Raw genomic sequence first — 25,265 nt, forward strand, 5'->3', positions numbered from 1 at the left:
GTGCTGATGAGGATCCTAGCCCCTCCTCACGGGCGGGGGAAACAATGTCAGCTACCATCAGTCACTCCAGCTGATCTGTTTACTACATTCGGCCATTTGAGTTCAAATAAAGCCCTGTTTGGATCCTAGTGATTCATTTTATTTTATTACTACAGATTGACTTTATCGTTTTACTTTACAGACTTTATGTTCAATATGTGCAATATTAATGCTTCTCCTTAATGTGGAAATTGAGGATCAGAAAGCATGAGCATAAGGGGTTTTACGAGTTGCCCCTGCTGCAAACAATTGAATCTGGAAGCATTTATTCTTCCCAAGGTAGCTGAGTCATGGCCCTTTTGAATCTCTACATGTATCTGCATGCCAGTCCCAGATGGAAAACAAACAAAATGAAAAAATAACTTGATCATTTCATCTTGGAATCACTGGTAAGAAGCGGAACATTCCTCCTGGAAGAACAATCCTTGAATTTAGCCCACAGTATACTTCTGTAACTCACTGAATTGCATACAAGTGCACTGAGCCCCACCATCATATCTGTCCTTCACGACAGTGTCAGGAGAAAGGTATAAACCCCTACTCTGCTCTGTGAGCAAATGGGGAAACTGAGTCTTGGTTAACAGTAGGCTTTGGTCCAAGACAAACCTGGTTCTAGTTCTCAGCTTTGAATCTTTATCTAACCCTTCATGTTTTCATATAAAATAACAGCAACTATTCCTCAGCATTGTTGCCATGAAGATAAAATGTGAAACTGCCCATCAAAGTACTTGGCATCTGCAAATGCTCAAAGGATGCTAGTTTCCTTTCCCTGCCTTCAAGATCACATGGCTAGCAAGTAGCAGAGTCTCCAGTAAGATTAAGGCATGTGACACCAATGACACGGAGCAAAATTGGCCAAAAGTGGCCAATCAGTAGGAGAGGTTTACTTTCTGGTTTCACAGTCCATTCAGGCTTCAAATAAAGCAACCTGTGAATGAGAATCCACTATCTTCAGGTTAGAGTGTTTTCTGATGTTTGGGCACTTTTGTGTCACTTTTAATTTCACAAAAAAGAAGATGTTGTTCCCTCAGTCTTCTTTGAAAAGACTACTATAAGCAGAAGAACCTGAAATCTAGAGGGTGCTATGGACTGAGGTCCCCATGGACTGGCAGGCCTCCTGAAAACAGGTCATTAAACTTGGTCAATATTTTACCAGTCTTCTTCTTCCAATAGGTTATTTGAGCAATAGGACAGCATTTCTTGTTATGTAGTATGCAGAACGGCAGCACCTTCAGCACCTGAGTGCCCTAAAAATGCATAATCCCAAACCTTCTCCAGATTCTCTGAATCTGAATCTTTATTCTAATAATTAGTATGCATATTAAAATTCAAGAAGCACTGTTAAAAGGCAATCCTTTCCACCATCAGTAATGATGACAGTTGAAGAGAAACTTATATGAGTCGGGAAAACCCTTAACAGGGACAGACATGTTTTTATCAGTTTCGCCTCTATGTCAAGATGGGCCTATTCTTCCATGACAAGCAAAGCAATGCAAGAATCTCATGATCCCTCAAGGACTGGGAATTCATGATGTGACAGTAAATTTTATGTGGCAACCTGATTAGGCAATGGTCATTAGCTCAAACAACAGCCTAGATGCTGTAAATGTATTTTTCAAATGTAATTAACACTTAAACTAGCTGACTTTAGAGATGGCCAAAATGATGGAGTAGGAAGACCCTGAAATCACCTCCTCCCGAGGACACACCAAAATTACAACTACTTACAGGGCAACTATCTATGAGAAGACTAGCAGAAAAGATTTTCCACAACTGAAGACATAAGAAGGAACCACAATGTGATGGATAGGGGGGCCAGAGATGTGGTAAAGTCAAGACCCATACCTCCAAGTCAGCATTTACAAATAGGAGGAACGCCATAACTATAGAGGCACTCCTCAGGGAGCAAGCGATCTGAGCTCCAGGCTCCTCAGCCCAGGGGTCCTACACCGGGAAGTCAAGAGCCCTGAACACGTGGCTTTGAAAATCAGCAGGACTTATCTTTAGAAGAGGCATAGAGTTATGGGACATGGAGATTCTGCTCTTAAAGAGCACTCGCAAAATCTCACACTTTTCAATTCCCAGCACAGAGGCAGTAGGTTAAAAGAAACCTAAGTCAGACGTCTTACTTATACTCGGAATCTAAAAGACAAAACAAACAAGCTAAAGTAAAAACAAACTCACAGATAAACAAACAGATGGAGGGGGTGGACGGTAGGAATAAAATAGGTGAAGGGGCTTAAGAGATATAAACCTCCAGTGATAAAACAAATAAGCTATGGGGATATAATATACAACACAAGGAATGTGGTCAGTAATATAATAATTTTGTACAGGGACAGATGGTTACTGGATATAGTGATGATCATTTCATAATGTTTGCAAATGTCAAATCACTAAGTAGTACATCTGAAACTAAGATACTACTATAGGTCAACTATATGTCAATAAAAACTCAACAGACTTTGATAAAGCAGATTACTCTCCATAATCTGTGTGTGTTTTAGCCAATCAGTCAAGTTCTTAAGACAAAAAAATTTTCCCAAGAAAGAAGGAATTCTTCTTCCAGACTGTCTTCAGACCCAAAACTGTAAAACCCCATTCTGTTGGAATTTGCAGCCTGCCAACCTGCCCTACAGTGTTCAGAGGTGTCAGTCCCCAGCACATATATAAGTGGCAATTGCTTAAAATCTCTCTCCCCCTTTCTCCTTCTGTGTGTATACTTATCTTAAATTTAAGGAAAAAACATACACACACATCTCATATGGTTTTCTTTCTCTGGAGAATCGGGAGTAATACACATTTAATCATGTAATCTATTATTTGGGGCAGCCTAATTTTGGTACTAGTATAAATAAACAAACTATATATAATATTAATAACCAAATAATATTAACTATAAGATAATGCTGACAATCACTGTTGCCAGGAGCCAAGCCAACCAGTATATAACAGTTTTTGGAACCATGGTTCCAATACCTTGCTAAATATAAAGTATACTATGGCCAACAATGGGGGCATGCAATGCCATTTTCAAAGGCAGAACCAAGCCACGATAAATAATTCCCCCAGAATCAGAAATCGTCCCACATTCTGACTCCTTGATTAAACCTGAATGCTACAAAGAAAACTGATTTGAACTGATCCATAACCCTGGGCAACTTCCACTCTGGAGCTCAAATCAAAATTTCAAGCAATGCCAATATGTATCATGGATGAAATAAACACATAACCACTGACAATAATGAGAAATGAAACTTTTTCCTGCAAACAGTAAAAAATCAGTTATAAGTCACTGGTAATTGTCCTGGCCCAAATACAAGATCATGGGAAACTAACTTCTAAATATTAAGCCAGGATATAGTATCAACTTCATTCAGGGGCTAATTCCAAATATAATTACTGTACCATTACTTAAATTAAAAAATAATAATATTGCATTTGCACAGAAACCATTCATTTTTAAGCAGCTACAGGTAAACAAAGGAAGTGCAGTGGACTCAGTCCAGCCACTGCTATGAGCTCACATGTTCCTCTTTCAGGGACAGTTCTGGCTCAGATTTGCACTGGTTTGGCCAGAACCCTAACCCGTAGCTCTTCCGATCATATACCAACTCATCAGTATGGCCATGAGGGCTGGGAGCACTCCGGAAATAACACTTGCACAACATGAAGATGCTCTTCTTGACCAGTTCCATCTTTCCCACTCTCCAGCGGGTCTGGGTTCTGTGAACCTTAAACGTTTCGTGGAGAAGGAACATCAAATTGAAAGTTAATATGCACAGTAAGCACCTTTGGAGTGAAAGGCATTCTGTACTCCTGCCACAGGAAAAAGCAGGTTTTTTTCTTAAGACCACCAATCAAGAGTTACACAACCAACCACAGCCAGACACCCTCTGTCCCCACACCACACTAGAGGGTCCCTGCTTTTCTGTGGCTCCTTAATCTGTAAAGGCCATTGAGGCAAGAGCACTGCCTATGATTCATAGACACGTCTTCCAAGAAAAATGCAGACATAAAGTCAACATTCATTTTCCAAGGTTAGGAATGGGAGAGGGGGGTCACAATGGTCCATCTGGGCAAAATCCCATTAACTTAAGTCCAAGTGTGAATCCCAAAATGAACTGCCATTCAATTACACTTGACCAGGCTTTGAACAGGCCTCTGAAATGCTTGGTTGTGGTATTCAGCTGTATAAAAAGTGTATATTATTCCATATCCTTCATTTCCTATGCTACATAATGGAGACCATTCTGGTATCAAAGGAAATGATGAATAATAATACCGAACATCTGGTTTATAAAACACAAACTTGCTCAACAGATTGACTGCTTCCTGTCAGCTTCCCAAGTTAATCATGCATGTGGGCTCATATGAATATGCATTTGGATTCATGTGTGAGGTACACGCAGTGATGCCAGGCTTCTCCTCCTAACGCCTGATTAGTTTCCCACTAACGGCTGTAGGGTGCGGCCCAGATAGCATAACAGCAGCGGGTTTGTGGTCTACCAATTTTGCTGCAGGTCTAGTCATTATTATTCATTGATTTCCTTGATAAACATTCCCTGAGCATCAGCTATGTGCCAAGTTTCATGCCACGTGCTGGGAAGACAACCAGGAATAAGACACAGGTCTTAGCCCTGAGGAACCACAAGTCCACCAGCAGGCACAGGAAAGAATGAGACAGAGAGGGAAGAGCTGGCTGGGCCAGGCACACTGGCTCCCATTACGTGAGCAGAAGGCTATCTTCTTCATGACCAGCCTGAACAAAAATAAAAATACTCTTCCGGGCTTCTTGGACCAATTCAGCAGCTTTCTGAAAACCAGGTTAACAACACTAGCAACAAGTTATCTGCTGCACAGCAATTTCATCAATTACTTTACTTAAGAATATTTGCAAATGGAACAGGGTAGACCTTTTGAAAAAATCGCCTAGCACTTTTTTTTTTTCTGTTTGCAAATACCTACCCCATCCTTTAGGGAAATATTCTTCACCCTTTCCATACACAGTGTTTTATTGACAGTTAACTTCTCCCACACTGCACATGTGGCTGGGCATCCAACTCAGGCTGTGCCAACCACAGCCCTTCACATAGACACACACACACACACACACACACACACACACACACACTCTTTCTCTCTCTCTCTCTGCCCAGGTCACACTGATTGCTTCATTAATTAGACACATGGGCTCAAAGTAGGCTATCTGGGGACTTTTCCTTCTTTCCATCTGGAGTGAATAAGAAAAAAAAAAAAACTCTACACTGCTTTGTGTGTGGTTTTAGGAATGTAAGCCTGATAGCCATGTCCTCTCTTCACAGAGAAGCAATTGAGAAAATAAAGTCAACCCAGAAAGATGAGGAGAGATGAGTGTGTATATGTGTGTGTGTGTGTGTGTGTGTGTGTGTGTGTGTGTGTGTGTAATGAGGGAAAAGCAGAAGGAGAGAGAGGAAAGAAGGGGAAAGGGATGGGAAGGTACCAGTCCTAAAAGTCTTCAACCCTAAGATCAATTCCATCCATGCATTCTTCTATTGGGATAAATTGAGGCAGTGAGTTATTTCTCTTTGCCCAAAAGGACATGCACTGGATTTGTGACTTTTCAAGGACATCTGCTTTGTTGCCTTCTTTCACATCTCCATTCAGAGGAGGCTTGCTAGGGCCACTGGCAGAATTCTCTGTTTATCCTGTAGCTGGAGGGCCCTGGTGATGAGTGCCAAGCCCCAGAGAAAGGAGGTAAGCAGGACCCCTGGCCCTGAGAAGGCATCTGAGTGAGTCAAGGGCGTCAGGCTCGGCAGCTCATTTGAGGGTTGCCAGGTGGTTTTCAGCAGAGCCTCCTGCCATCTGCTCAGCCCTGGAGGTTTGGGCCAAAAGAGAAGGTTGTGCACAAGCGGGGAACTCAGTTTAGGAAGAGAATGGCTCTAAGCCAAGAACAAAGGCCATCTCTCCACAAATATCTTATTTTTTCTATCCTTCCTCCTATGTTTGTGTTTTTACTTTCTTATTAAAGTTGATCAGCACACTGACTACTTTAATAAAATACATCATACAAATGTATAACATAATACAGAAATACTTTATATATGTGTGTACATAATTTGTGAGTACCCACCTGCATCTCTTTTGTTTTCCTTCCAACACCTAGTGACATGAACTTGCACTCCAGAAAAAGACACTACCACCATCTAGAGGCACTTAGGGTGAATTGCAGGCACAAGGTCCTGGGAAATAAACCATTTACAGGGAAGATTCCCTGGAGAAGGAAACGGCAACCCACTCCAGTACTCTTGCCTGGAAAATCCCATGGACGGAGGAGCTTGGTGCAGGCTACTACTGTCCATGGGTTCGCAAGGCTTCCCTGGTGGCTCAGACGGTAAAGCGTCTGTCTACAATGCGGGAGACCCAGGTTCAATCCCTGGGTTGGGAAGATTCTCTGGAGAAGGAAATGGACAACCCACTCCAGTACTCTTGCCTGGAAAGTCCCATGGACGGAGGAGCCTGGTAGGCTACCATCTATGGGGTCGCAAAGAGTCAGACACGACTGAGCAACTTCACTTTCACCAATAAAAAAGCATTTAAATTGTAACCAATGTCACTTAGTTTCCCATCAAACTGAAACACAGGTGATATCAACTATTACTTCTGCCAATAACCTTTGGGGGAAATATGCAGCTGTGTACATCTTTAAATATCAGATGAAACATTTTGAAAGGAGAACCACTGATTCTTAAAAGAAAAAAAAAGTGTTTATGATCTGAGAACATGATGAGAGGATGGAGGAAAAAAGGGTTCTTTCCCACCCACTTTCTCAAACACGGATTTAGAGATGGCAGATGCCATCCATGTTCTCCAGTTTTCACACCCATGGTGAACGGAAAGCTGGACAGTAGACAGTTAACAGAATAACACTCTGTAGCACTAACGAGAAGGTCACGGAAACATAGATCTGGAAAAGAGGACATGCGCAGAGTATGTAGATATACAGAGTCCCTCCCACTTACCCCCATGCCCCCACCGCACACACAGAAAAGATCCCTGGACCTTTCCACCTTTCCCAGACCAAAAAGGCGCTCTGGATCTGCTCCTTTACAATGTCTGCTTATTTCCCCTCCCCAGAATCTCCCTCTCCTTCTACCATCACAACATCCGTTATCCTCAATATGAACAGAAGTAGCAGGCTAAGAATCTGGTAAGAACCATACTCAGTGATCTGTCTTAAATTTCTGTACTGGGTATACACAGAAGGACCTTTTCCTAGGAGAAACATATAGACACTCTTCAGAGGTAGAATGTATGTGAAAAGCCACTGAAACTCAGAAACTAAATCCTATTGGTGTATTTTTAAGCCTGAAAAGGAATCTCAGTATCAACACTGTCTGCTTGGCTAATATTACCATTATCTGACTCTGGTTGTGAATTTTACCCTCATATTACTTAGACTGACACAGCTATTAGTGATGATCATGAAATTTGCTGGCTGTTTTAACACTGGCTGATTTTTAACAAGAGGATTTACATACATAGGCACAGTTAAAAATTAATTTACTCAATAATCTAAGAAGTCATTTTGAAATGAGAAGGGAGAGCAAGAATAGCTTGCTTCAGCGATAAAACCAAAAGATTCTTAAATCACTACTGGCTCTGTCTGTGTTTCTTTAAGTGCTTTCTAAAGAATCTATCTCTTTTCTGTATGATTGAAAATTTTAATAAAAAGAACATTCCATAAATTCTCACTTACAGAAAACATTTTATAAATAAAACCATTGAGTAGAATATGCTTGCAATGAATATTAATGTCTTAAACTTAGTAAAACAAATAATAATAATCCTACTTAAATCCCTCTGCATAAAGATCAAAATAGTCCTTTATATAACCATGGTAATAATCTGATATGGAAATGCTATCAGAATAATTTTTTATAGTCTAGGTTAAACATATTTGATTATCAGTATTTTGGATATTTTTTATAACAAGCTATTTAGAAAAAGCAGGCATTATTATTTTTAATTGAATTGATTCTTTCAGTGTAAACAATATGAATCATTTTTATACTACTACTAAGATGATTTGTTTTCCTTTTAAAATCTAGACAAATTAAGAACACCAACCACTGTCTAGACTCCCATTTTGTACTGGCATTTTTCAATATTCTTGTAAAATGCCTGAACCCTAAATAACTTAAGGCATTAAGAAAGTAGCAAAGAAAAACAGTAAAGAAGAAGCAAACCTTCTAAGTAATATTTCTACCTTGCTTTGCATTTGATTGTCTTAATCGTCATAACTCAATCCTTGAAATGCTACATGACACAATGCTTTAGCCAAGACTTTTCCTCTTTTTACAGAATCATTACCTTCATCTGAGATCTGGAGACTCTGAATTTCTATGGGATTCTATGTATTTTAAGTTGCCTAAATATAAAAGTAAACAGATTTCCCTCTTTGAACTTTAACTGCATCTCATATGAACTAAAATGCTGAATTTGTTTGTTCTCTTTTTCTCTTTTTAACAACCTGAAGACAATTTTGTGAATGATAATGCTAAATACTGTTAGAACATCTGAATGAGAATCTCAAAATAACTGTTTTCTAATAAAGTTGTTGCTACTCAGGAACATTTTTTTGCTCTGTCTCCCCTGACCCCCCACCTCACCCCAGTGTTTCAAAGAATAAGTCATTAAGCAGGGACTACATTTTATGGGTAAACATCTAGACAGGAAGGATGCAGTCTTTGACCAGGGACATGTACATAAGCAAACTCATGCACAAGAGAATATTACAGAGTAACATATCTGAAAGCTGTCTTAGGGAACTGCTTTACAGTATACAACAGGCTTATTTCAGGAATCCTCAAAATAAGGAAATAGGAATTATTAGGGGCACTGGATTTTGGCTAATATTCATGATCAGCTATGCCACATAACTGAACACCACCGCCCTCCCCCTCCCCAACTGTGGCCAAAGATTTGTATTTTTACAAACATGGATTAGACATCTCCCTAATGCCTGAAAACACAGCCAACAGTCAGGGCTTCAAGGCCCTGGGACAAAATCTTTCCCCTGTTTAAAGACCCCCTGAAATGCTGCTTCCTCCATAAAACCTTCCATAACAAAGTGGAAATGGGAAACATATGTTCTCAAACTTCACTTGTTATTCAGTCGCTTAGTAGTGTCCGACTCTTTGCGACCCCATGGACTGCAGCACACAAGACTTCCCTGTCCTTCACTAGCTCCCAGAGTTTGCTTGAGCTTATTGCCATTGAGTTGGTGATGCCATACATCCATCTTGTCCTCTGTCACCTCCTTCTTCTCCTGCCCTCAATCTTTCCCACCATCAGGGTCTTTTCCAGTGACTCAGCTCTTCATATCAAGTGACCAAACTATGGAAGATTCAGTTTCAGCATCACTCCTTCCAATGAATATTTCTGATTTAGAATTAACTGGTTAGATCTCCTTAGTTATCCAAAGACTCTCAAGAGTCTTCTCTGGCACAACAATTTGAAAGCATCGATTCTTCGGCACTCAGCCTTCTTTATGGTCCAACTCTCACACCAGTACATGACTACTGGAAAAACCATAGCTTTGACTATATAGACCTTTGTTGGCAAAGTGATGTCTCTGCTTTTTAATATGCTGTCTAGGTTTGTCATAGTGTTCCTTCCAAGGAGCAAGCATCTTTTAATTTCATGGCTGCAGTCACAGTCCACAGTGATTTTAGAGCCCAAGAAGATAAAATCTGACACTGCTTCCACTTTCTCTCCAACTATTTGCCATGAAGTGATGGGAACGGATGCCAGGATCTTAGTTTTTTGAATGTTGAATTTTAAGACAGCTTTTTCACTCTCCTCTTTCACCCTCATCAAAAGGCTCTTTAGTTCCTCTTTGCTTTCTGCCATTCAATTCAGTTCAGTTCAGTCGCTCAGTCATGTCTGATTCTTTGCAACCCCAGGAACTACAGCACGCCAGGCCTCCCTGTCCATCACCAACTCCTGGAGTCCACACAAACCCACGTCCATTGAGTTGGTGATGACATCCATCCAACTATCTCATTCTGTGTCGTCCCCTTCTCCTCCTGCCTTCAATCTTTCCCAGCATCAGGGCCTTTTCAAATGAGTCAGCTCTTTGCATCAGTTGGCCAAAGTATTTGGAGTTTCAGCTTCAATATCAGTCTTTCCAATGAACACTCAGGACTGATCTCCTTTAGAATGGACTGGTTGGATCTCCTTGCAGTCCAAGGGACTCTCAAGAGTCTTCTCCAACACCACAGTTCAAAAACATCAATTCTTCGGCACTCAGCTTTCTTTACAGTCCAACTTTCACATCCATACATGACCACCGGAAAAACCAGAGCCTTGACTAGACGGATCTTTGTTGGCAAAGTAATGTCTTTGCTTTTTAATATGCTGTCTATGTTGGTCATAACTTTCCTTCCAAGGAGTAAGCGTCTTTTAATTTTATGGATGCAGTCACCATCTGCAGTGATTTTGGGGCCCAGAAAAATTAAGTCAGCCACTGTTTCCTCATCTATTTGCCATGAAGTGATGGGACTGGATGCCATGATCTTAGTTTACTGAATGTTGAGCTTTAAGCCAACTTTTTCACTCTCCTCTTTCACTTTCATCAAGAGGCTCTTTAGTTCTTCTTCACTTTCTGCCATAAGGGTGGTGTCATTTGCATATCTGAAGTTATTGATATTTCTCCTGGCAATCTTTATTCCAGCTTGTGCTTCTTCCAATCCAGCGTTTCTCATGATGTACACTGCATAAAAGTTAAATAAGCAGGGTGACAACATACAGCCTTGACGCACTCCTCTTCCTATTTGGAACCAGTCTGTTGTTCCATGTCCAGTTCTAACTGTTGCTTCCTGACCTGCATACAGGTTTCTCAAGAGGCAGGTCAGGGGCTCTGGTATTCCACTCTCTTTCAGAATTTTCCACAGTTTATTGTGATCCACACAGTCAAAGGCTTTGGCATAGTCAATAAAGCAGAAATAGATGTTTTTCTGGAACTCTCTTGCTTTTTCCATGATCCAGCTGATGCTGGATTTCTGCCATTAGGCTGGTATCATCTGCATATTTGAGACTGTTGTTATTTTTCCCAGCAATCTTGATTCCAGCTTGTGATTCACCCAGTCCAGCATTTCACATGATGTATTCTGAATGTAAGTTAAATAAGCTGGTTGACAATAGACAGCCTTGATGTACCCTTTTTCCAATTTCGAACCAGTCCATTGTTCCATGTCTGGTTCTAACTATTGCTTCTTGACCTGCATACAGAGACAGGCATGGTGATTGGGTATTCCCATCTCTAACAAGTTTCCAGTTTGTTGTGATTCATACGGTCGAAATTTTTCACATAGTCAATGAAGCAGAAGTAGATGTTTTTCTGAAATTCCCTTGCTTTCTCTCTGATCCAACAGATGTTGGCAATTTGGCCTCTGGTTCCTTTGCCTTTTTTAAATCCAGCTTGTACATCTGGATGTTCTCAGCTCATGTACTGTTGAAGCTTAGCTTGAAGGATTTTGAGCATTACCTTCCTAGCATGTGAAGTGAGCACAACTGTATGGCAGTTTGTACATTTTTTGGTACTGCCCTTCTTTGGGATTGGAATGAAAACTGACCTTTCACAGTATGGCTACTGCTGAGTTTTACAAATTTGCTGGCATACTGAGTGCAGCACTTTAACAGCATCATCTTTTAGGATCTGAAAAAGTAGAGCTGGAATTCCATGACTTCCACTAGCTTTGTGTGTAGTAATGGTTCCTAAAGTTTACTTGACTTCACACTTCAGGATGTCTGGCTCTAAGTGAATGATCACACCATCATGGTTATCTAGGTCATTATGACCTTTTTCATACAGGTTTTCTGTTAGGTCCTTGCCATTTCTGTCCTTTTATGTGACCATCTTTGCATGAAATGTTCCCTTCGTATCTTCAATTTTCTTGAAGAGATCTCCAGTCTCTCCCATTCATTTTCCTCTATTTCTTTGCACTGTTCACTTAAGTAGGCTTTCTTTTTCTTTTTTACTTTATTTTACTTTACAATACTGTATTGGTTTTGCCATACATGGACATGAATCCACCACGGGTGTACATGCGTTCCCAAAAATGAACCCCTCTCCCACCTCCCTCCCTATAACATCTCTCTGGGTCATCCCCGTGCACCAGCCCCAAGCATCCTGTATCCTGCATTGGACATAGACTGGTGATTCGTTTCTTACATGATAGTATACATGTTTCAATACCATTCTCCCAAATTATCCCACCCTCTCCCTTTCCCTCTGAGTCCAAAAGTCTGCCCTACACGTCTGTGTCTCTTTTGCTGTCTTGCATACAGGGTCATCATTACCATCTTTCTAAATTCCATGTATATGTGTTAGTATACTGTATTGGTGTTTTTCTTCCTGGCTTACTTCACTCTGTATAATCGGCTCCAGTTTCATCCATCTCATTAGAACTGATTCAAATGTATTCTTTTTAATGGCTGAGTAATACTCCATTGTGTATACATACCACAGCTTTCTTATCCATTCATCTGCTGATGGACATCTAGGTTGCTTCCATGTCCTGGCTATTATAAAAAGTGCTGTGATGAACATTGGGGTACATGTGTCTTTCAATTCTGGTTTCCTCAGTGTGTGTGCCCAGCAGTGGGATTGCTGGGTCATAAGGCAGTTCTATTTGCAATTTTTTAAGGAATCTCCACACTGTTCTCCATAGTGGCTGTACTAGTTTGCATTCCCACCAACAGTGTAGGAGGATTCCCTTTTCTCCACACCCTCTCCAGCATTTATTACTTGCAGACTTTTGGATTGCAGACATTCTGACTGGTGTGAAGTGGTACCTCATTGTGGTTTTGATTTGCATTTCTCTAATAATGAGTGATGTTGAGCATCTTTTCATGTATTTGTTAGCCATCCATATGTCTTCTTTGGAGAAATGTCTATTTAGTTCTTTGGCCCATTTTTTGATTGGGTCATTTATTTTTCTGGAATTGAGCTGCATGAGTTGCTTGTATATTTTTGAGATTAGTTGTTTGTCAGTTGCTTCATTTGCTATTATTTTCTCCCATTCAGAAGGCTGTCTTTTCACCTTGCTTGTATTTTCCTTTGTTGTGCAGAAGCTTTTAATTTTAATTAGATCCTATTTGTTTATTTTTGCTTTTATTTCCAGAATTCTGGGGGGTGGATCATAGAGGATCCTGCTGTGATTTATGTCGGAGAGTGTTTTGCCTATGTTCTCCTCTAGGTGTTTTATACTTTCTGGTCTTACATTTAGATCTTTAATCCATTTTGAGTTTATTTTTGTGTGTGGTATTAGAAAGTGATCTAGTTTCATTCTTTTACAAGTGGTTGACCAGTTTAAGTAGGCTTTCTTACTCAACTGAATGCAGAGTTCCAGAGAACAGCAAGTCTTCAAACTTCACCACAAAAATAATCATAAAAGCAAGCTAAGATATAATCTAAGACCAAATTCGTGCTAAAGGTTAATACAGCAAAGTTACTGAACTCCGCAGCTGGAAGCAAAGCTGGGGTTTCCGTAGAGCCTATGAACTCTAAGGGCAGAAGCTGGGAATGGCTCCTCTCTTTATCCACAGCATGACACATGGAGCCTGGTATGTAAGAAGTGTTCAGCAAATTATCCTTGAATGAATTTATTTTAATCCTGACCTTTTATTTATTTTATAAAGGAAGCTCAGAGAGGAAAATGAGTTACTGAGAATTGGTACCAGAGTCCGAACACGACTCTGGCCTAGCGTTATCCATTTTATATTGTACATCCTCTGCTTGCTCTTGCCACCTTCTCTTCGGGTATCTTGCCTGCGAAAATGAGGTCAAACTTAGACTGTAACGAGGGTCTGGGAGGCTGGTACCTGTGTGCCGTTGCTGCTGATAGGGGCAAAAGTTTTATGACATCACAGAGGTAAGGAAAAAGGACTTTTAAAAAATAGTTTAGTTGAACATTATGATTTCCTTGGAAAGAAACACAGGAGAAATGAGCTACAGAAGCAAATAGGCCTGAATTATCTCTGAACAAATAACTCAAATCTGTTGAGTCATTTTGTATTTATTCATCTTTCCTTCTATCTATCCACCTACCTATCCACCCAGTCATGTTCTATTTCCAAACTTGCCTTGCTATTACTGAACATTGCTTTAAACATTTAACATCTATATAGCACTAAATTTAACCCTGGTGAAGTGTCTACAAGCCATCTTATAGTTGGATCAATTAAAGATAAAGGGGATGGTACCTTGCTCTAGGTCACAAAAGGTAGCAGGGTGCAGGTTTGTGCCTTGGCTGACCTGAAACTAAAGTCCCGAGCAAATCATTCTGCCCTCAGCCTCCTGTTTTCAGGGTACAAAGACAAATGATGTTCTGCCTTAAGGATCTTGGAGTGTGGTAAAAGAGGCAACCAAGCAACTCATCCCTAAAAGGAGTAACTCCAAGAGTCTGGGGGAAGATTAAATAGAATTATGGATGTAAAGCACCTAATACAGTGCCTGACACATCCAATAAGTACAACTGATCTCGTAACAACCATGCCAGGTTAGGGAGAGAAGTCCTTAAGCTTTTCTGAAATCCATCCACTGCTCTCCCAAACTTGAACTTCATCTATCTCTGCATTCAAAGTACATACACAAAATATTTAAAAACTTTCTCCTTTATCCCATGATATAGATAACATGCTTTAGAAAGTAGTTCAAGGTGGTGGTAGTTGGCACTGCAAATATTAAAGAAGGCAGGGAATGATGCACAATGGGAAGGAAATTGTTAGAGAGGAAGGAGGTCAGGAACGAAAGGAGAGATGCGTCAGAAGCACCCAGCCAAATCATCTAATGTGTCCCAGCCCTGGGCAAACACGGATGGGTCCAATCCAAGCACATAGGGCTCATGATTCAGCGAGTGGTTCAATTCCATTAGTCATTTCTGGAAAAAGAAAGTCCATACCATGGCATTAGTCCTTTGCCTGACATTTTTCTACCTCATGAAACTAGGATGGGTTTTCCAAAATCCTTCCAGCTAATTTGAATGGATAAACATCTAACTTTCTGCTTTTGGACTTCTCAGTAGTTTTGTTGTACATGATTGCACAATTGCTCCAATTTACCCCAGAGGGTCATTTCAGTTGAATCCTTTGGCACGAGATGTGTGGAAGCTTGCACAGAGCCATCCCTCCAGTTCTCACGGAACTGGGCTGTATTGGGGTTTGTAGTGGATATATACCCATTAATTGGGGGTGTGACCTGGGAATAATGTGACAGGAAAAAGGATCAGGGGGCTGAACTATGATCAGATCAACAAATACGTGATTTTAATAATAAAAAAAAAAAACTGAAAAGGCAAACCAGTTTTCCAACTTTAATATGCAGAAACAATAAAAGTAGACAAATTTTGTTGGTGCAGATTAGAATTGTTTGTATCAAAAAATTATGTCCAAAAAGTGACGAAAATAAAGGCTATGTCCATGAGTATACAGTGCAAGTATATGTTTTCTCTAGAGTAAGTCACAAGAATGACCTACTACACCTGCCACTCAGGAAATCCCCTAAAGTGAAGAACTATAGAGTCATTCTGAAGAACAGAATGGGAAAGACTAGAGATCTCTTCAAGAATATTAGAGATACCAAGGGAACATTTCATGCAAAGATGGGCTCGATAAAGGACAGAAATGGTATGGACCTAATAGAAGCAGAAGATATTAAGAAGAGGTGGCAAGAATACACGGAAGAACTGTACAAAAAAGATCTTCATGACCCAGATAATCATGATGATGTGATCACTAACATAGAGCCAGACATCTTGGAATGTGAAGTCAAGTGGGCCTTAGGAAGCATCACTATGAACAAAGCTAATGGAGGTGATGGAATTACAGTGGAGCTATTTCAAATCCTGAAAGATGATGCTGTGAAAGTGCTGCACTCAATATGCCAACACATTTGGAAAACTCAGCAGTGGCCACAGGACTGGAAAAGGTCAGTTTTCATTCCAATCACAAAGAAAGGCAATGCCAAAGAATGCTCAAACTACCACACAATTGCACTCATCTCACATGCCAGTAAAGTAATGCTCAAAATTCTCCAAGCCAGCCTTCAGCAACACGTGAACCATGAACTCCCTGATGTTCAAGCTGGTTTTAGAAAAGGCAGAGGAACCAGAGATCAAATTGCCAACATCCACTGGGTCATGGAAAAAGCAAGAGAGTTCCAGAAAAACATCTATTTCTGTTTTATTGACTATGCCAAAGCCTTTGACTGTGTGGATCACAATAAACTGTGGACAATTCTGAGAGAGATGGGAATACCAGACCACCTAACCTGCCTCTTGAGAAACCTGTATGCAGGTCAGGAAGCAACAGTCAAAACTGGACATGGAACAACAGACTGGTTCCAAGTAGGAAAAGGAGTACATCAAGGCTGTATAATGTCACCCTGCTTATTTAACTTCTATGCAGAGTACATCATGAGAAACGCTGGATTGGAAGAAACACAAGCTGGAATAAAGATTGCTGGGAGAAATATCAATAACCTCAGATATGCAGATGACACCACCCTTATGGCAGAAAGTGAAGAGGAGCTAAAGAGCCTCTTGATGAAAGTAAAAGAGGAGAGCGAAGAAGTTGGCTTAAAGCTCAACATTCAGAAAACGAAGATCATGGCATCCGGTCCCATCACTTCATGGGAAATAGATGCGGAAACAGTGGAAACAGTGTCAGACTTTACTTTTTTGGGCTCCAAGATCATTGCAGATAATGACTGCAGCCATGAAATTAAAAGACGCTTACTCCTTGGAAGAAAAGTTATGATCAACCTAGACAGTATATTCAAAAGCAGAGACATTACTTTGCCGACTAAGGTCTGTCTAGTCAAGGCTATGGTTTTTCCTGCGGTCATGTATGGATGTGAGAGTTGGACTGTGAAGAAGGCTGAGTGCTGAAGAATTGATGCTTTTGAACTGTGGTGTTGGAGAAGACTCTTGAGAGTCCCTTGGACTGCAAGGAGATCCAACCAGTCCATTCTGAAGGAGATCAACCCTGGGATTTCTTTGGAAGGAATGATGCTGAAGCTGAAGCTCCAGTACTTTGGCCACCTCATGTGAAGAGCTGACTCATTGGAAAAGACTCTGATGCTGGGAGAGATTGGGGGCAGGAGGAGAAGGGGACAACCTAGGATGAGATGGCTGGATGGCATCACGGACTCGATGGATGTGAGTCTGAGTGAACTCCGGGAGATGGTGATGGACAGGGAGGCCTGGCGTGCTGCGATTCATGGGGTCACAAGGAGTTGGACACGACTGAGTGACTGAACTGAGCTGATACCAGTGTTTTAAAACCATTTAAGCTTTATTTGTATTGAATGTGTCTCTACTGAACAAGGCATGGACTAGCATTATCAGTAGTATTTCACTGAGTTAAGCATTCATCATGGGTGGGCCCTGGTAAGTGCTGCTCATGTACTTCTCTGTTGTCACTTTGTTCTTTTCCTTATTATAAAACACTGCATAAATGCTATAAAAGTTCAAATATATATGAAAATGGGTACAACTTGAACATTTTTTCCCAGATACACAAAAAAAGATATAAGGTTGTTTAAATTTAACAAATCATTTCCTCTAAATAAGAAATGCAAATAACATCCTGCTCCCAAAATAGAGCTCTCTGGTCGCCCATTAGCCCTTATGGGGCTTCAGCCAGAGCCCCAGTGCACTCTTCTGAGGGTCATTCCGCCATCAGGAAGCCAGGCACTTTTAATCTGAAGGTTTTGCATTCATTTCTTTATGGTCTCAAACACACAGTTTAACAGGGCCAGTGGGAAAGGGACTGGCCATGATTCGCATGAGGGCTTCCCAGGTGGCTCAGTTAAAGAATCCACTTTCAAAGCAGGAGACACAGGAGACTTGTGTTTGATCCCTGGGTGGGTAAGATCTCCTGGAGGAGGAGACAGCAACCCACTCCCGCATTCTTGTCTTGAAAAAGACTCCCATGGCTGTGAACCTTGCAAAGTTTCCCTCCTTTCACAGCAACAGGGCAGCTTCTCTGGAAAGCCATAGATACCCTCACACAGAACTACCACAAAGAATAAATGCTTAGTTCTGTGATCATCATTATGGTGGAACAATATGTTGTAACTGAGATTTCCACAGAATCCATCACACTGACCATGGGGGGAGCTAAAGTGATTGGACTTGCTCCAGTTTCTACTTCCCTTGCCTTATTCACGAAATAAATCTACTAATTTAAGTTATAGCTCATTGTACTGCTACCATCTTTCTGACTCTTGAGTTTAGTCAATGTTAACAGCCCCAGCTTGAGAATGCATATAAAAGATGCCTGCATGTGTTCTTATAAGAGTAAATGATGAGGAAGAAAACAGAATTATCAAAACAAATATAATAGCTTACACAGAAAGCCAGTCAAGGTAAAAGCAAATGAGTCATAAACCAGACCCAAACGTAAATAGCTATCACCTCTCCATTTTGCACTTCATTTGCATCCATTTGGCCGCTTATATAACTGTAATGAAACACTAAAATCACTAGACCTAGAGTTCTCTGAAAACAGCAGCTTTGCAAACTTTCAATTTTCTATTTTCAATGACAAGTCAACATTTCAAAGTGCAGAAGTTAAATGAGACAAGGAATGAGAAATGATGCTCCACAATTGCTGAAATCTGATTACACTGAGATAAGAGCTGGCCAAATTCTACTTGCATGAGTTTATACCTAAAGAACAAGACGAAAGAAAGGAAGAAAGAAAAGAAGTCTTTAGATAAATGATTGCTTCCATTTATTCCTCCTAAATACAATATAAACAAGGATATAAAGAAAATGCAAATGAATTCAGGATCCTATTTACACTTAGGGGAAGAGATTAATAAAGCAGTCCCATCCTGAAAGAAAAACCAAAAATCGACCCTCATTTAAGAAGCTAATTTATGCACTCCTGAGTCCTCATACAAGTTAAGCAGCACAGAATATCACAGCAGGCATAGAACAACAGATCTCAAACCCTGCTGTGTTTGTTCAAGAAGGCAAGTTAAGCTATTCCTAACAGGAAACAAAACACATGGTCTGGCTATTAAACAGGGATCGTTTTGCCATACTGTATAGCTCTGACTCCATCAACTGCTGTTCCAAACAGGATTAGAGATGTGGTTTTCTTTAACTATGGTTTTGAGAAAAATGCTTATGCTTGCTCTGAATTTTGAAGCCTATGTTAACTAATATGATGCCAGGCAAGACACAGGGTACCTTCAAGACCTTCAAGACACTGTCTGTGAGAAAGTCCAAATTTGCGTAAAGACAACACAAAATGAAGGGGAAAGGTGCACCTGTATTGAAAAGTTAATCACATAAACAGCCAAATTTGAAATGCCCCCAAAGCATTTATTTTAAGTATTCAAGGCTCCATGTTATAGAGATTAAGTTAATCACACAGTGAAAAACTGATGTCTAGTTCCTATAGACAGAACCTACTTAGATGAATATGCAGTTTGAAAACTGGACTGTTTTTGTGACTACTGAATATACATTTGCAAACAACTCTGGGCAATTCTGTTATTATTATAAAATGGAATCTCCCAGACATTTTCGTAGACATCAATAATCATATAAGAGAAAAAATGCAAACTGTTGTACTGTTCTACAAAATATGGACCTTTCTCCATTGCTGAACTCAAGAACAATGTACCCAAAGGAGAAAGTGGTTCAATTTTCACTAAAAAGAACAGATTTGTATTGGCCTGAAGGCTTCAGGTCTGTATTGCTAAATGTTTTTTTAACCAAGACTTCAGGACACTGCCTATGTATTTGGTGAAAATATTTACTGATCAAGTGTATAACCAGTTAGTATAATATCACTCCTACTTTGTATTAAGGGTTAAAATTTATAGAATCTAGAAATTATCTCAGAGGTGTTGAAGAATCACAGGAAAAATAAAACCTTTTTTTTGTGTTTATGTGCAAACCATTGTTCTAGAAAATAGCCAAAAAGGCTAGAATATTTGTAAAACTCTCAAATTATTAGAATTACAAAAATGATAATTTATAGACAACAATCATTAATTACTGCTACACATAAGAGGGATATCCAAATGGGACATTTTTAGTTGTAGATCAGCCAAGAGATTAAAATAAGCATGTTTACAGAGACATAACTATTTAAAATATTTATAGAGAAAACAGTTGCAGATGATTCAAAGAGAGATTCCAACAAAAACACAGCACAAATGCAGACACCATATGGTTCAACGTATGCACTCATGACCTCATGTGAAAAGCCGGCCAAAGACACAGCAGCTGGAGATACCTCCCTTTTACCCCCAGAACAACAAACTCTTGGGTTTGGAAGGGACTAATTATAATCATGTACATGGATGAGTGAAACCTATGGGTAATGTCAAAATCTTCAGAAAGAAATGTCTCAAAACAATTGTTTCTGAAAGCCTTTGCTTTGTTGGGTTTCAAATGCAGTCTCCCTTTCTTTCTGACTCCATCTAGGCAATTCAGGCAGGTGATACACAGTTTTAATGAAACAAGAGAAGCATCACATTCTTTCTGGGCTCTTTTGTCATATCTTGACAATTCATTAGCAAGATAATTATTTGAGAGGAACTGATGCTTGTAAGAACTTTCTACCAAAAGCCTTTGGTAACACTAGGGAGGGGAAGGGAAGGAATGTGAGGGGCAGGGATGCTCATACTAATCTGTTGAGACTAGTGGTCCTGAAGGGGAATGCTTTCTGTCTGCAATGTGCCTCTCTTCAACCCACCTCATCTTCCAGCCTAGATCCCCAAGGATTACAGTCAAACTCCTCCAAAGAACTGAACTGCCCAGAAACTATCCAAAGAGTTCTGAAATCATTTCACACAAGATCCCTCTAATTTTTTGTTTAAAATAAATACCTTTCTCTATCTTAATTGAAACAAGACAGTTTGTAGCCACAGTGAAGAAGGGAAGGCAGGGTTATTTTTTGTCATCCAGGGCTGCAGAACAAGTCTATTGGGCAGTATAACATCTTTGGGACAGAGGAAAAGCCACTGGAGCATCTTCCTCACTTTCGAACTTTCTATGACCATAAATAATACTGTGTTTCACTTTGCAGGGCATGTGATGTGAGTCAAGATATGATGATAGAAGAAAAGTGTTATGAGCTAAGTGCTATTGAGAACTCATATGGCCCAGCAACATTTGTTATTACCATATTCTGCGCTGGTTTGTTTTGAACTTTGTTTTAAAATTCCATGGCTGATGACACTTCAAATTCATGAGGAATCTTTTACAACAGAATGCTTTTGTCTATGGATCAGTGAAAATTTGATGAATAAATACCAGTAAGTTGAGGCTAGTCCATTTTTAGATACTTAGTTTACGTCTCTTTGCAAAGAAATTTCTAATGTGGGCAATTAAGCAAGCATAACCTATCAAAGATGCCAATCCTTCCAGATAATGTGGAATTCTGACCATATATTTACCCTAGAAGCTCTTGTTCTACTCAAATACTTTAACTTTTAATGAAGTGTTCAGTCTTTTTGTGATGGCACTGAAGTGTAATCAAACATCACCACAAGCCAAGTCACACACTAGCATGTCTTGCCTTGTTTAAATATCTCAAATGTATTTGAGTAACTGTGTAATGATTTCTAGGCCTCTGGTTGTCCATATGGTCTGAACAGACTGTCTTTTGTAGAGCAGTTGTGCTATCTTAGTGAGACAAAACCAAACCATCTCTGCTCCAAAGTGGAGAGCTTAGGAGGGTCAGATTAAGTTTCATGGTGGTGCCTTACCTCAACTCTTGAAACCACCTCACATCAGAGCCCCAGAAATTGCTCTGTTGCCTGAAAATCTTGCTTGCATTTATGAAATACACAGGAACAACACACCAAGCATCATGTGATATGTACTCTGCCACAACTGTCCTTAGGATGCAGTGACAAGCCATGGATGATACGACAAAGCCAGCACTGCAGCCATAGGGAATCTTTCTGGACAGCAAACACGCTACATGGTGGCACCACATCATCTCAGACAGATAATGAGGACCAGCGAAAGGGTCTATGGGCAAGGACTCTGCTCTAATGCTCTCTGGGTGGTATGGGTATTGAGACAAGCAAGGTAGCTGTTGATTTTTCAATTAATGAAACTTAAGGGGAGTTTCAGGGATTTGGCTTAAGAGCTCAGAAACTAAAATGATTACTGGGCCTTACTAATTATTCACATTATCTCCCTAGGAAAGTATCCCAGGGATGATCTGAAATGTTATGCTGGAAGGAATGTGACAAACTTATTCTTCAGCTATTATTTGAGAATTCTTAGCAAAATGGTCGAGCATAGATTCATCTCCAAACCACTGGCCACCAAAGGGCTTTCCGGTGGGATTCAGTTGGCAAAGGGCTAGTGGACAATCAAGTCTGTGGGTGGTTCTGCTCCTGTCCAAATTTAGGCTCCTGAAGTCCTAAGAGGAAAACCATTTCACTGGTCATGAATGACGCCGAACGCACAAGACCATGGAGGCATGCATGATTCATGAGTTCTGGGGATGACTGGAATGTGATGGAAAAGAGTTTTACCTTTTGTGCCTGAGGGAGCTGAAAAATAAGGAGAAAAAAGAAAAAAAATCAGTATATAAGAAGTGAAGATTAACTGTAAAACTTCATTTGGCTGTCATTGGCAAATGAAAGGACCCAAATGGGGAGAAAAAGAGGAAAATAACAACCAAAGCCAAGTCATTCCCTCATATAGTTATGGTGTTGATGATTTCACCTGCTACCTTAATTCACAGTGTCAACAGATAATCTGTGACTTTGACAGTGCATGTATTGGGTAGTTTTTGGTAGCCTTCTGCAAAGCTGGACCTGAGGTTCTTCTGTCCCATGATCAAAAGCACTAAGAGGTGCTTCCACAGGAACAGAGGGCAGTTCCTTCTTCCTATATGCCAACAGTTCTCCATTGCTGAGGGGCTGTCCAGAGACATGTGGGGCTGTCAAAACTTGGGACAGGGGAGGGAGTAAGAGCTACTGGCCTCTGGTGGGTAGAAACCAGGCATTCTGCTAAACTTCCTAGAATGCACAGAACAGCCCCCACTGCCATATGTAGTGGTAGAAGTATACTGCCCATATGTCCACTGTGCCAAAGTTGAGAAGCTCTGCTGTACGTAGAGGCAAGACCATTTGAAGAATGTCGTTTAATTTAAAGTCAGTTTTTCTTGCTTTGTAGCACAGTAACTGTTCCCTTTATTGCTGGTTAAGGAAGCATGCACAAGAATTCATGCATATAAAGTAAGGCTGATACTCTAAGAACAATGAAAAGGCAGTCAGTCAATAAATAAGATAAGACATGATAGCTATGCCAATGGCATGGGGAAGGGACTGAGATTATAGGTATGTGGAGAAAGATTGAATATTTATGAGACATATTTATCTATTTCTCTACAGTGAGACTATTAAGCTGTGCTTTAGTGTCATGGTGTTTGTAATTGCCATTACAGCATGCAGTGTTTCGAAAAGCAATTTTCTAATCTGGAATGGAATTAACATTATCCATATATTAAATACCAAATGTAAGAATTACATCACTTTCAAGTCTTTTCATAGAGACTAACATTTATCAAGTGTGAAATTCTCAGCCGGTACAGTGTTAAGGCCTTTATTTGTATCACCCCCCCTAAGTCACAATAACCCAATACTAGGTTCTCTTTATTATACTCATTTTACCGATGAGAAATACAATGACATTTAGACATTATATATGATGTTCCGTAGAAAGTAAATTTGAGGGCGGGGTTATCTGACTTTCAGTCCGTTTAGTTGCTCAGTTGTGTCTGACTCTTTGCGACCCCAAGTACTGCAGCACGCCAGGCTTCTCTGACCATTTGACTTTAGAATGTACAAATTCAATTCAACTCACATGTTAAAAATGGCCACAAACACTTGGGAATTATGACAACAAACTCTCTGTGTCTCTAGAGTTTATAACACTGGAACTGCCAGAATATGAAAGACAACTAAACCAGGCAGCCTATGGTCTGAACCTCCTGCCTTTCCCATTCTTTTGTCCCTGTGAAGAATACTCTCTCTTCACAGACACTAAAACTGGGGCTTTCTTGAATCTATCATAAGGCCCTGCCCTGTGGATGGAGCCCAGTAAAAGATCAAAGGGATAAACTGAAACCAACACGGTGTCTTGTATCTCAGAGACTGCTCCAGAATGGTCCAGAGAATGTCCACAAAAGGCAGACCCCAACCTCCCAACAATCAATTTCCAAGCACTTTAATGCTGAAAGGTCTCTCAATTTAGGAAGACAGAAATATAACCATGATTTCTTGATTCCTTCCTCCTACTTATAGCTGCCACTATTAAAAAGGAAGCTCACATGTTTCTCCAGCACTTCTCAAGAGTGCAGAAATGTATCAAGAGGTGAGAAATTGAGCCTAAAATGAAGAGTCACTTAAATAAGAGTCTTAAATATTAAATATCTTTTTCACAACGTAAAAGAAACTTTGGAAATGCAAACATTAACAGAATGACAGATGTATGCTTCCTTAGGAAAGAATCTGTGTTGAATCACAGATGATATGAAATGCATTGGATAGTGATGAGAATTATAACTGTTTGATAAATTAAATACCAAAGTCAAGGCCTGCACAAATCGTGGGACTTGACGGGCCTCTTTAAAATGAGAGCTGCCCTTTCTCTCTCTCTTTCAGGTTTATCTTGGTGGAGCAGGAAACTCTTCATTTTGAGTCACCCATTTAAGCACAAGAGAAGAAATCCTGGGCAGGAAAATGAGAGACCAAGTTTTTGTGGTGATGTCCTCAGTTTGAGGCTGCCCTCAAGTTCTCCACAAAACATATATTTTCCTTAAGAAATAATTCATGAGAACAAAGAACAACTTTCCTACCAGAGCTTTTAAATAACATAAATTATAGCCTGCAATGCCACACACAGGTTGGACCTTGGAAAAGAAGCCTCAGAATAGAACACAGCAAATTGAGATGGGCTCACTGGCAGCTGCAGATGCTACTGACTGGGAGTCCACGCTCTTGATGACACATGGTTCACGCAACACTCACAGTGTACAGTGCTCTGACCCAGGAGCCAGACCAGTGGGACACTAGACTCACCCTGGCCTCTAGCTGGAGTCTTGAGACACATGCATTTTAGCCTTTGGTCAGAGTGCTTGTCTGTATAAATGGATGATCCAGGGAGGGCTGGGGAATGGGCCAGTTCTTA

At 40.3% G+C, this 25,265-nt stretch overlaps 1 protein-coding gene across 1 annotated transcript in view; it reads right to left on the minus strand.

Moving 5' to 3' along the window:
• The window catches only part of CACNA2D3 (calcium voltage-gated channel auxiliary subunit alpha2delta 3), an 871,226-nt gene that overhangs the window by 208,569 nt on the left and 637,392 nt on the right, over positions 1–25,265 (minus strand). Inside the window, exon 14 of the mRNA XM_069561584.1 lies at positions 22,604–22,621. Coding sequence (XP_069417685.1) covers positions 22,604–22,621 — 18 coding nt within the window. The remainder of the gene's footprint in view (positions 1–22,603; positions 22,622–25,265) is intronic.

This window comes from Ovis canadensis, chromosome 19 (assembly GCF_042477335.2).
Source record: "Ovis canadensis isolate MfBH-ARS-UI-01 breed Bighorn chromosome 19, ARS-UI_OviCan_v2, whole genome shotgun sequence".
In the NCBI taxonomy this organism is placed as follows: Eukaryota; Metazoa; Chordata; class Mammalia; order Artiodactyla; family Bovidae; genus Ovis; species Ovis canadensis.